The 13,892-nt window shown below is 39.2% G+C and overlaps 1 protein-coding gene across 1 annotated transcript in view; it reads left to right on the top strand.

Moving 5' to 3' along the window:
- LOC150080881 (uncharacterized) overlaps positions 1–13,892 on the top strand; it is a 597,772-nt gene that overhangs the window by 544,944 nt on the left and 38,936 nt on the right. Inside the window, exon 25 of the mRNA XM_090381140.1 lies at positions 3,180–3,326. Within this exon, the coding sequence (XP_090237266.1) occupies positions 3,180–3,326 (147 nt within the window). The remainder of the gene's footprint in view (positions 1–3,179; positions 3,327–13,892) is intronic.

Consider the following 13,892-nt stretch of genomic DNA (forward strand, 5'->3'; position numbering starts at 1 on the left):
TTTTTTGCTGGCTCTCAGGTGTGGGCAGCCTGGGAGCGGGATTGCTGGCACCCACCGGTATAGCACTACTTCCGGTGGGTGCGGGATTTTTGTGCATGAGGCACTTAATATAGAAGACCAGGCCCAGCACCAAGTGAATATGGGCAGCCATTAGGGTCTATTCGCCAATGGGGAGCGGCTGTGCAGGTGACAGCTTCTCCCTGATGGCGAAGAGACCTTCCATACAGGTCTATTTTGCAGAGGTTCTGCACAAAGTCAACTTTATCAGGTGGAGATAGACGGAAGACTAGATGCCACCTTAGACATAATAATAATAATAATAATGTACACATTGTCCTCTCCATATTCAAATTCACTACTTCAAACACATGAAACTTATTTGTTCTGCTCCTAGAATTAGTGTACATGTACGCATACATGCATCTGTTTTACTCTTAGTAACCTTAACAAAGCCCGTGTGTTTGTTTGATCCAGGAGGTCTCCCAGCAGCTCTTGAAATTCCTGGCATCGTGCTTTCCAACCTTTTGCACATTCCAGAATCAATTCCATCTCTAGCTGCAGCTTTTGTTAATATATTAGTCTGTATATTCCTTCAGGCTAGCAGTTTTCTGACCTACTTCACATTAGAGTCCTGTGCAGGTGTATTGTGGACCCACAACTACACCTGAACTGCACCTGAACCCAATCCACACTGTTTGTACCTGTAACCTGAACTACAAAAAAAAAAAAAAAAAAAAAAAAAAATATATATATAAGAAAATTTGTTCTAATTTTTTTTATATATCAATATTAATGCAATAAATCAATGGATCAACAGTATTGATTTTTTATTGTATATAATACACAAAAACTTAAATGAATAAATAGGAAAAAATTACTGAAAATATATTCATAGCATAATATATAGGTAATATATTAAAATTTTGAAATTATTCTGATAAATTACAGGAATCCCTCAATTAGTGTCATTAATTGGTTCCGCGAAAATGGTGCGCTATGCAAAATCCGCGCTGATCAAAGTTAATAATCAATACAAAATAGCCTAATTCGAGAAAAAATATACCAAAAAATATACCTAAAATATACCATCAATATTTTTAAAAATAATTTTTTTTTTTTTTTTTTTATGGAAATTTAATGTACAGTAGAGGTGCCTCCATAGCCAGGTGGGAAGGAGCAGCAGTGCGTAGCACACGCTTCTTGATTAGACTGGGGTTCGAGCCCGTCACCACCAAATACAGAGGATGCGGAAAGGTCAGGGAATGACCACCGCATATCCTGGAGCAATATGGCCTTAGTTGCTAATGCCCCTAAAAACCAAACAACAGTAAACAGTAATGTATAGTAGTATAAAAGCAAAGGATAATTATAAATATTTGCAGTACAGCAATCAAAAGTTTATTGAAATTAAAAAATTACGATATATAACTCACTTTATTTCTTTGTAAAATTTTTCAAAAGGCTGGTTTTGTGCAGACTTTTCTTTCTTCCTTTCATCATAAATTTTCTTGTATGGTTACACATCTTTTTCAGTGTTCCTGCAAATTTTCATACTGCACTCGATATCTGGGTCTGCATCCATGATTAGTTGTTTCAAATTTTCAGCTGTGAAAATTATTCCTTCAAGTTCTTTTAATGTCAACTTCTTTTCTTGAACATTTTCTTCCTTGCAAATTTCTGCCTCATCGTGTGCTCGTTGTTCATCAATATTAAGGAGGTCAGAATCACTTAATTGTTCTGAATATGATTCCAGCAATTCGCGAACATCACTGTTGTCAATTTCATCAATGCCTAAATCTCTTCCAATATTTGCTGTTTCATCAATAACAGTGTTGACATGAGTTAAACTACAGAAATCATTTATGCAATGTGGCAAAATATGCTTCCAAACTGCTCTCATATTGCTGGATGTTACTTCAGACCATGACTCATGAATATTGTCTATTGGTTTCCTGATGTTGTAATTTCTCCAAAATTCAACTAAAGAAACTACACCATTTCCAGTTGTTGCTTCAATTGTTTGTGCAAATGTTCTGTGTAAATAATAGGCCTTAAACAGATTTGACTGTATGACTATTTCTAACTGTTCCCCACCAGTCATCATATGTAGCTTCAATTACATTGACAGGTGCAATATGGACTAAGTAGCTCTTGCACCAGAAAATACCACAACAACAATAACCACAATCGCAATTTTCATCCCACACAACGAGGAATCAGCTCGTGGACATACACCCTTGTACAGATATACATAATGGTCAGGGTTTCTGATGCATCTAAAAACCCCAACAACTGTTACACTTGCTCCTTTGGATAAGAAGCATGTTCAGCTGTCATCCCTATCCTTCCTAAATATTCCTTATAATAGTAATGATAAATTTTTCTGTAGGCAGTAGGTCATCAAATTTTGGAATAAATTGCCTGGTAATGTAATGGAGACAGTAAGTCTGTCTAAATTTAAATTAGCATTGAATGATTACCTTGAGGAAATGAGAATAACGTGAATATTCTGTTTAATCTTAATTTTTATTATTTATTTTTGGCTGATGCCAAAAAAGTTTGTTTTCCCTGCATTGCTTGAGCCTCTAATACTAAATACTTTGTACACACCATATTGAAACTCATCATCTATTTCTGGCACTTTCCATTACCCCTATCATGTCAGTGTTAGTTGTCCACATGCTGACATAACAGGAGTTCGAATTCACTCAATTTCATTGACAACACTCCTGACATTACTGTAGATACATTTAAGATTAAGCATTCTGGTAGACTACTCTGACATTGTCTGAAGTTATTTAGTTGTGTTTCCCAAGTAGTAGGTTTCTGTTTTGAAATATTGCTACCCTCAGCACATTGCCAATATCTGCCTTTTCTGAAATAAACAAGAACTGAAACCTTCATCCCCATCCCCCCAACTATTAGTTTCTCTGAACCCTTATATTTAAAGTTTTAATTTTATATTTTGCTTTGTATCAAATTTTGCTTTATATCAAATATTTGATATAAAGACCATAAAGCGATAAAGTTTTAAGAAGTCAGTATTTTTGTTTCAATAACAGTTGAAGAGTCCATTTAAAATATTATATTTAAAATGGACATACTTCGGATGTTTTATTAAAGAGATCATAAAATAACAACATTTATATTAATTAAGAGATGTTATTTACTTTTTTAAGTCCGAACAGGAGCAGCAGCCCTATATGATAGTGCAACAGATGCTGATGAAGAGATATTAGAAAGCTTAGTGAAAACTGCTACAACTCAGCCAGTACACACAGAGCCAAGGACTCGAAAAAAGGCTAGATATGCAGACAAAAAATCATGTAAGTATGCTTTTTTTGGTGATCAGTTAAAATTTTAAGCATGTTGATTTGTAACAACTGGAAATCATAATTTTTTTTATCTCTGAAGCACTGGTGTATAAGCTGCAGGCAGGTTGGTTGAATTAAAAATTAAGTAATAAATCTGTCAGAATAGTTATCTGTCAGAATGTCAAATCTGTTAGGGCTAAAAGCCTCAGGTTATGTAGGGCGTTAACTGATGTACAAGTTACTATTCTGCAGTCTGAATTACTCCACACCATCAGGCAGCTCTCATATTGTGGAGTTATACTTTGCAACTGGGTTGTCATCATTGCAACACCAGGTATCTGCCCACCCACTGATGAGGAGCCAATAAGCTCCGAAATGATGCCGTATGGGTGATGGTATCCGCTGAGAATAAGTAATAATAGTCTTCTATGGTGAAGCGTTACTTATTCGAGGTAGTGCAATATCATGGCAACTCATGAAGATATTCACAATATGAGATATACTTAATGATGCCGAATTATAACTACTTAAGTAGTTGGCTACATACAGAAATGATGCAACTGCACTAACTTGTATGTCAGGTAATAAATCTGTGTAATTATTAGCAAAGATTAATAATTACATAGACAACAGCTACTTTCATCAGAAATAAACACTGCACTATTTGAAGAGGGTAAAGGAAATTTAATTTAGGTTAGGTACAAAAAAGTAAAAATGGCAGTGCAGTGTTTACCTAAAATAACTTCTTTCCTGCATTATGCTATGTCTTTCAACTCACACATTAAAGAAAGTCAGTTTAATTTCGATGGAGTCATGGGTATTCTTACAGTAAGATATATACATTGTGGTCATGACAACAAAGTAGAAAGAAAGAATATTCTAAACAAATAATAAATTGGGTAATAAGCATAGGCAAAAACAACAAAACACGGTTAGCTTTAATAAATGAAATGTATATTGCATATGCCATTCCTTGTCAAAACTGATGTGATTGCATTTACATGAGGGAGCATACCTACTTTGGATATAATAATAAAATGAATATAATAATAAAAAGGAGTGCATTAGTCCAGTGGTTATGACGCTGTACCAGCAATATCATGGATCTAAGTTTGAATCCCGATGCAGGAAAAAAAATATATGTTAGGGAAAAAGGAAAAAAAATTGCAAAAGTTGCTCGATCAGACCTCCCTCCCTCAAGGTTGAAGTGATGACTGAGACAGAGAGTGGCATGACTGGGTGTAAAAAGTCAAAGCTAAAATAGGTCCACCTCCATAGTCATATGAAGATGAGAAGTAGAAATATAGGCCCGATGTAGCCGAGTGGTCAGGAGCGCAAGTGCAGTAGCACACGCTCTTTGAGTGGACTGGGGTTCAAGCCCCAGTCCACTCAAAGAGCGTGTGCTGCTAAATACGATTAACATTTGTATCGGTTGATTTTTTGTAAACTTCATTGACCTGGTGGTCACGCTGGAATATAAACAAGAACATACTGAATTAAGTGTGGCATAGGATAAAGTCGCCCTTGTTCATCAGACCTTAGGCAGAGGGGTCAGTTCAAAAAGTTGGAGAGAGTCTCCTGAGGAAGAAAGTGGAGCAAGTGGCTCTGTCATCCATATGGCTATTACATGGGATGGCAAGGTGATCCAGCCTAACCAACTGGATATGCTTTGTGCACAACTGCACTAGTGACCACCCAGGAAGGAAGAAAAAATGAATACATTCATCATGCGAGTGAGCATACTACAAATAAGCATAGGCCAAAATACAAAGTAATGAAGCTGGAGAATGACATGATAATGTACAGAATGAGACTAACACCAAATGGTTGGAATGATTCTCAATGATCAAAGAGGCAATGATCCTCCTCAAACTGAGGAGGACCATCACCTGTGAGTAGATGGAGGTGAGTCAAATGAGTATGTCCTATTCTAATCTGTGCGAGTACCACTTCTCACCGAACTGTCTGAATGCTTGAGTGTCAAAATTTTGGATCTTGTTTCAAACATGTTCAGGTCACTGAATAGCAGAGATGGTCTGCACAAAGAACCTGATAGCTCCTGAAATCTTAGAAAAAATCAAGTAGGGTGTGAGTGACCACCTACAAAGAATATGTGTACAACAGTGGAGGAGGAACACCAAGTACAAGAATTACATCCTACAGCAGCTGAAGTGGAAACGGATGAGGTCCTGATATCCAGAATAGAAGAAGAGTGGAAGAAGACCAGCAAAATCTGAGGGCATGGACCCCACTAAGACCCACACCATAATGAAGCATAGACCCAACAGAATCCTCTGACAAGTCACAGACCATCTCATCCAGAAAATAATACCAGATTACCTCAACAGCAATGAAGTAACTAGATACCATCCTCACAGCCATTGACTATGCCATTGTAGCAGCCACCAGGATGAATGGAAGAGAAATCAGAGACCAACAGAAAACAAAACACAAAGACAAGGAACCAGCAGCCTGGGAAAGGAGACTATAGCAGAAGATAGAAGAGATGAGTGAAGATAGGCCAAAGGACCCAGTACCAATAGGGTAACAGAAGTAAGAAGCTGATCAGAAAAGTGAAGACTATCCTTAAGAAAGACAACATCCAAAGCAAACATGAGGCCTATAATCAGAGAATCGAAGAATACCTGTATACTCTCAAGCAGAACCTCCTTGCACTTGGTGAGAGACTTCGGCATTACAGGGAGAGCACCCAGAGGAAGTCAGACAACCATACATGGAAGAAAATCAGAGGGCCTTCTACAGGAACATTGTACAACAGGAGGAGGGCAGTGGACTCAGTGACCAGAAGGCATTTGAGGAGCTTTAGGGTAACCTATGGAGTGCGCGCATGTGTGTGTGGTACTGGTGGTTAATGGCGCACAAGCTGCTGTGGCTTGGTGTGCCTATTCATAGGAATGTAAATAATAATTAATACGAAGCCAGCTCAATTTCATTCAGCTCAGAAACTATTTATATTTGATTATAAATTCCCATTTCTTTCAAAAAACAGTAAAGTTCATTAATATTTGCCTCCTCTCCAATGATATGATTTAATGTCATTGATTCTCGGAGATTAGCCAGAGAAAGAAATACTGAAGTTCGACGTTGTTGATAATGTGCACACTCAATCAAAATATGTTTGACTGTTAGATGTTCCGAGCAGTATGAATACTGAGGAGGATCATTGCCTGTGAGTAGATGGAGGTGAGTCAAATGAGTATGTCCTATTCTAATCCGTGCGAGTGCCACTTCTCACCGAACTGTCTGAATGCTTGAGTGCCAAAATTTTGGATCTTGTTTCAATTAGAAGAGTTTATTATTTGTTTGTTTATGCCATAGCTCTGTCCACTGTGCATGATATGCTGCTTGAATTATGATATTATAATCAGAAACTGGAATGAAGACAGAGGTTAGGTCTAAAGTTGATGGATTTTTAGCAGAAATATCAGCCAGTTCATTCCCTTTATTGCCTGAATGTGCTGAAATCCGGCAAAACTTCACTAGTTGTTGGTGGTTTTCAATTTTCAACAGCAAACTCCTGATCTTATTTATAACAGGGTGATCCTTATGAAAGGGATTCTGCATTGCTCTAATTGAGCTGAGAGAGTCGGTGTAAACTAAATATTTTGCAGATGGGTGAAGAGTCAAATTTTCTAGAGCTAATTGTATTGCATATAGTTCCACTGAAAAGCTGCTATACTCAGGTGGAGGAGAAGCTGATATGATAGCAGAGGGAAACACTGCTGCTGCTCCAACAGTTGAGTGAGATTTGGAACCATCCATATATATCAGTAGGAAGTCAGCATAGTTTTGAATATGGCTAGCATGGAGTTGTTGCACATTTAGCGTCGGTAGACAGTTCTTTCCCCATTGAAGAAAATATATATCACATTTCAGTTGAGGAAAGGTGGTCCATGGTGGAGGAGAGTAATTTTTTACCTGTTGCCTATTGCGGAGAGGAACATTCCAATTCTGTGTTATTTCAAGGAGCCGTAGGCCTGCTGGTCGTATTTTACTTGGTTTATTTCTATAGAGATTGTGAAATGGTGGATTAAAGAGGTATGGCTGAATAGGATGCGGAGAGCAACTTTTTATTTTGGCTGCATATTTAAGTAATAACATTCTTCTGTGGAGGTACAGAGGGGGCTCATGAGCTTCAATGTATAGACTATAGGTTGGAGATGTCCTATAAGCACCAAGAGCAATCCGCAGTGCATTGTGCTGTATAGGATCCAGCCAGCGCAATACACTCCTTCAGGCAGAATCATAAACTGGAGGCGCCTCCGTAGCCAGGTGGGAAGGAGCAGCAGTGCATAGCACATGCTTCTTGATTAGACCGGAGTTCCAGCCCGTCACCACCAAATACGGAGGATGTGGAAAGGTCAGGGAATGACCACCGCATATCCCGGAGCAATATGGCCTTAGTTGCTAATGCTCCTAAAAACCAAATAACTAACTAACTAACCATAAACTGGAGCACCATAATCCAAACGGGATCTAATCAGTGCTCTATATAAGAGCAGCAAAATTGTACGATCTGCTCCCCAAGATAGGGGAGCAGATAGGCGGATAAAGCTCTTAGCATGTTCAGCTTTTTCAGACAGGTAGTGCATATTAATTTAATGTGCTCAAAGAAGTTTAACTTGCTGTCAAGGATCAATTCCAGGAATCTGATATTATCAGCAATCGGAATGGTGCAATTTGATATCCGAAGGTCAGGGTCTATATGCAATTTGCGTTGATTGCAGAAGTGGATCGCAACAGTTTTCTGATGGGAAAGACGATATCCATTAAGCTCAGCCCACTTTCTTACTTTATTGAGGGTCATCTGCAGTTGCCGTTCGATAGATCTCATGTTCAAAGAATGGCAAGAAATAGAGAGATCGTCAGCGTAAAGATATGCCTCCACAGTATTTGGGAGTTCTTTTGTAATGGAATCAATTCTAAGGGCAAAGGGTTGCACTCAGTACTGACCCTTGTGGTACTCCTTCTTCCTGTGAGAAGATAGTAGAAAGGGAGTTTTGATATCGAACCTGGAAAGTGTGGTTTTGGAGGAAGTTCTTAATAAATATGGGTAGGTTGCCACGTAGACCAAAAGTATGAAGGTCACTGAGAATGCCATACCACCAGGTGGTATCAAATGCCTTCTGTATATCTATGGAGACCATAACAAGGTGTTTGTTTTTTACAAAGGCATTGCGAATTTCAAATTCAGCCTTGATCATCAGATCTAAGGATGATGTTTTGGCGAAAGCCATGTTGACAATTACTCAGTACATGTTGAGTTTCAATGATCCAAATGAGTTGACTGTGGATCATTTTTTTGAGAATTCTACCAAGGCAACTTGACAGAGATTGGCCTGCAATTATAAGGAGTGGAGGGAACTTTTCCAGGCTTCAAAAAGGCTAAAACTGTAGCATGATGCCAGGAGGTTGGAAAAATATTTTCCAGAAAGATCTGGTTAAAAAAAGACTAGCAGCAGTTGTAAGTTTTTGTCATCGAGATGCTGCAGCATGACATAATATATGCTATCTGGCCCAGCAGCACTGTTTCGTGTTGTTTTAATGGCCTGTAAAAGTTCACAGTATTGAAGAGGCTGATTACATGGAAGTGATTGTGAGGTTCGAAAGTTGATGGATCTCTGTTTAGTGGTGGTCTTAATTTTCTGGAATTCTGGAGAGTAGTTTGAAGCAGCTGAGACTTGGGCAAAGGAATTTGCAATATCTAGAGGAGAAGAGAATTCTTGCCCATTGCAAGAAAGAATTGGAGAAGGGATGGTTGGAAACTTCCCAGAAAGCTGTCTAATTTATTTTCTTCCATATTAATCTGGAGTCTGTGTTTCGGTTGATAGTAGATGTGAACTGAGTTCATGAATCTTTCTTTGCTTTTCTTTGAATGAAACGCACTTTCACCCTTAGCTTCTTGTAGTTAATTAGATTGGGTGTAGTTGGAGATCAACTGAATAAATTAAATGCCTTGTTTTTTTTCCTTCTTTCCTTTTGTGCCACCAGTATTTGAAGTCCCGTCTGGTCGGGGGATTTGATAATGGAATTGAGTATTTAGCTGCAACTAAAAGACAGGATGTGATATAATCAGTGTCTTTATCAATGGGCTGTAGTTGAATAGTGTTTTTGTCCAGGGTGATTGCTGACTGAAATTTGGCCCAATTGGCTTTAGAGAATTTATAGTTCCTGCAGGGTTGGTCTAATGGTAGTTGTGTAGTGAGCAGGTTACAAACAATTGGAAAGTGGTCACTACCCATGGGACCTTTTAGTACATACAACTCTATAGACAGGACCAATACTTGATAACTAATTGAGAAATCAATTGCTGGGTGTGTCCATTTGGGAGCTGTATGTGAGTGTGTGCACCAGTATTGAGTATGGTGAGGTTTTGGGCCTCTGGAAGTATTTCAATGAGTCTACTCCATTTATCTAATTTTGGAGTGCCCCATAAAGGATGATGTCCATTAAAATCCCCTAATATACAGAAAGGTGGAGGAATCTGTATAATCAGATCTTCAAGATCTTTTAAAGAGTAAGAATGGTTTGGCGGTAAGTATATTGAAACAAACGTTATAGCAATATGGAGAGTTATACGAACAGCAACAGCTTCTAATTCAGTCTGAAGAGGGATATGTTTAGTTGGGATCTTTGAATTTATGAGGATTGCCACACCACACCACTATGGGCAGCATTAGCTGTATTACGATCTCTTCGATAAAGGCAGTAGTTCTTTATCGTAGAAGAAATTTGTAAGGTTAGGTAAGTTTCCTGGAGAAAACCGGTTAATTAGATATTTTATATCGTCTGTGTTGCAATGAAAGTCTCTGCAATTCCATTGTAAAATGATGTGCATCATTTAGTTTTTGTTTAGGATGATTCATCTGACTGTTTTTTGAATGAGGAGCATTTTTTCTGGTCTTTTTTTGGGAAGGTGGGGCGTCCAATATCCATTGTGTCATTTGCATGGAGTTCTAGTATGGGTTCCTCAATTTCTGAATGGACATCGACTTCCATGCTGTTGGTGGACGATTCAGTTTTCTTGCTTTCTTTAGTGGTTTTCAATTTTTCACTATCAAGCAGAACCTTTGCATTATCGGTCGGGATGCTAATTGGAGTGTTGGTTGCTTCGCTGGTTTTAGTGTGAGGTGTGTCTTTTTCAGAGTTTGCTAATAGTTTTAACACAGTTAGCTATAGATGTGCTGGGTGGTATTGATATGTCAGTTTGAGCTGCTGTTGAGCGAGAGCTTCAAGTGTGAGATGCATAAGAACAGCTGGGCATTGTCAACATAATTTGTCTGCGTGCCTCATGGTATGTCACTTTATGTTCTGTTTTATATTTTTATATTTTCTTCCCTGTTTTCCACATTTCACATGATTTTGAAAAGGCTAGATGACTTTCTTTACAGTTGGGGCAAACGGGATTAGAGGCTATACAATCTGCTGCTTGAGTATGCTCCTTGGAACCATAGATAGGACATATGGCATCACCACTACATGCCTGCTGGGAGTGTCCATATTGCTGGCAGTTAAAACAATGAATGGGATTAGGGATATAAGGCTGAATTCTGCAGTTTAAATACCGGCTTTTACTGATGATGGCATTTCTAGGGTGTTGAAAGTTAAGATTATGGATCGAGATTTCCATCTTTCTTAGTCATTATACATTTGGTGCTGATTATTGATTACTGCTGATTATTGCTGATTAGTTAAAGAATTGATTGCTCAATTCTTTAACTAATTCTTCTTCAGACATTGTAATTAGGTCCAATTCTGTGATGACACCTTTGGACAAATTTAACGTATTGTGAGGGGTGATAGATACTGGCAGCCCACCAAAAGTTGTTGTTTTGAGCAGCCACTCAGAATGTTTGAGGATGCTGTTTCTATCAGGAGGTCTCTGGATTGTAGACATTTAACCATTTTTGGTGTTTCAGCAATGGATTCCAAATATCTCTGGATAACAAATGGTGATAACTTGCCTATAGACTGGTTGGAGAGAGAGAGAGTGTATCACCAGAAAGTTTGGGATCTCTTTGCAGTACACTTCTCTTCGAATTATTTTCAGTTGATTAGTGTCATTGACATGTCATGTCCCATTTTGAGCTTGAAGGCTGTAATGGCGGAAAATTATTCAAATCCATGCTTGCTCCTTTTAACTCCCTGGAGAGGGTAATTCTTCTCCCAGGTTACCGACCCCGCCACACGGAGGCAGGAGTGGTGCCAACCAGTGATCAAGCGATCAGAAGAAAAGGAGAGCAGTATGTTGCTAGCGATAGCAGTAGCGTTGGAAGTGGGGTTAGCAGTAATGTTGCTAGCGTTGAAGCAGTAATGTTGCAAGCAGTTAGCAGTAACATTGCAAATGGTGGAGGGTTTAAGAAAGCACTAGTACTCACATTGGAAAAATGATAGATAATCGCACTAGAAAGATCGCTTGGCACTCGGGACCAACGTATGGAGCAGCAAGGTTAGCCATAATGGGTATGCCCCATGGATAGACCTAGAATGGAAGAAAACGAAGTATGTATAAGAGATGACAAATGGGAGATTCGGGAGGAAAAAGTAAAACAGTTGATCAGGATATATCACAACTATTGGTACAAGAAGTTCAGTTGCACACGTAGGCACACATAGCGGAACAGTTCAACTATTCAACCAGATGATAAGGCCATGACAAAATCCAGAGTCCCTGACTCAAGGACTCGCCTACCTGATGGTTAAGGACAAAGACACCACAAACTCAGCAAAGGACAGGCTAGTCACCTCTCTCCTAACAATGTACAAGACCCTGACCAGCTCCATAACTAAGAAGATATCAAGCCACTTGGAGAGCCAGAACATCATGGTTGAGCAGCAGAAGAAATGTAAGCAGATGAGCAAAGGATGCAAGAAGCAATTTACCATTGATGTGGCAGTTATGGAGCAAGCCTACAAGAAGCATCACAACCTGTAGACAGTCTGCATTGACTACTGCAAGGCCTCTGTGCCTCATAACTTACTAACAGAGACAATGAAGATCTACAAAGCCAATCCGACACTGACACGTTTCCTAAAATGGAGGAACACCATCAAAGTTAAGAACATTACGACCAGATCAATTTCCATCAGAAGAGAAATCTTCCAGGGAGATGCCCTGAGCCCAATATGGTTCTGTTTAGCACTCAACCCACTATACCAGCCACCATACTCAATAACAGCAAGTATAGATATACCCTCTCTCACTGATGTACATGGATGGATGACATTAAATACTATGTTGTAACCAAGAATGAACTTCAAGAACTACTCCAGTTCACTGAAGACTTCGACGCTGACATCAGGATGCAATTTGGCCTATGCAAATGCAAGAACAATGGATTACATCGACATCTAGTAGGCCAAACTACCTGCTGAAGACCAGTGAAGAGATTGGAGCCCTACTTGTTAACAGGAGAGATTGCTTCTACAGGGATGGGATACACTTAAATAGAAAGGGTGCAAGAATATTTGCTGATGCTATCGAGGCAGTGTTAGGTGGGTCGGAAAACTGCTAGCTTGGGGGGAGACAAAGACCAATAGATTGATAGTAGCCACTGGCAGAGGTGAAAGAGATTCTTGCACTGCTTCTATTAGAATGAGCAGAAGCCTGGAAAACAAGATGCATGGTATTTCAGAGACTGCTGGGAGCCATTGCGGTACAAGTAAACACATGGGTTGTGTTAGGGTAGCTAAGAATAGAAACAGGTGCAGGTATACTTGCGTGTACACCAATGCTAGGAGTTTAGTAAATAAATTTAATGAATTTGAGGTATTGCTCAAAACATCAAAGGCAGATATTGTTGGGATAAGAGAGACGTGGTGTCACACAGATATAAGGGATGCAGAACTGCAATTTGGGGAGTACAACGTCTACAGAAAGGATAGACAGGATAGGAAGGGGGGAGGGGTTATGCTATTAGTTAAGAAACACATAAAAACCAAGGAAGTGAAGCCAGTCGACATCACCGGACAGTGCAGTGTTGAGTCAGTTTGGTGTGACATAAGCATTGGGAGATCAAAATTGAGAGTAGGAGTGTGCTATAGGCCTAATGACTCTGATGGGTATAATAAGGAACTGTACAGGGAAATAGAGTGGGCCAGTAAATCAGAGAGTCTTATAATGGGAGATTTTAATTTCCCAGATATTGACTGGAATTTGGGGGCTGGTTACTCACACACTAGCAGGACTTTTGTGGATTTATTGGATGATTGTTTTCTACATTAGCATGTTCGGGAGGCAACTAGAGGGAGTAATACTCTTGATTTGATTATCAGCAGTGATTCTTCATGCATTAAGAATCTGCAGATAAACGAACCACTAGGTGGCAGTGATCACAGTGTGCTGAAGTGGGATTTACTCAAAGAGGTAACTACCATTAGGGGTAAAGGGAAGGGTTATTGCTTCCGTAAAGGCGACTACGATGGACTGAGACAGTATTTAAATTCTATACAGTGGGACCAACTGATGATGTTACCAACAGCAAATTCAAAATGGGAAGCATTCAAAGAACTTATCTTGGAAGCCACTAGGCTTTACATACCAACTAAGAAATATTG

The sequence above is a fragment of the Mastigoproctus giganteus genome, chromosome 9 (genome assembly GCF_048544385.1).
Source record: "Mastigoproctus giganteus isolate SK-2022 chromosome 9, ASM4854438v1, whole genome shotgun sequence".
NCBI classification, from domain to species: Eukaryota; Metazoa; Arthropoda; class Arachnida; order Uropygi; family Thelyphonidae; genus Mastigoproctus; species Mastigoproctus giganteus.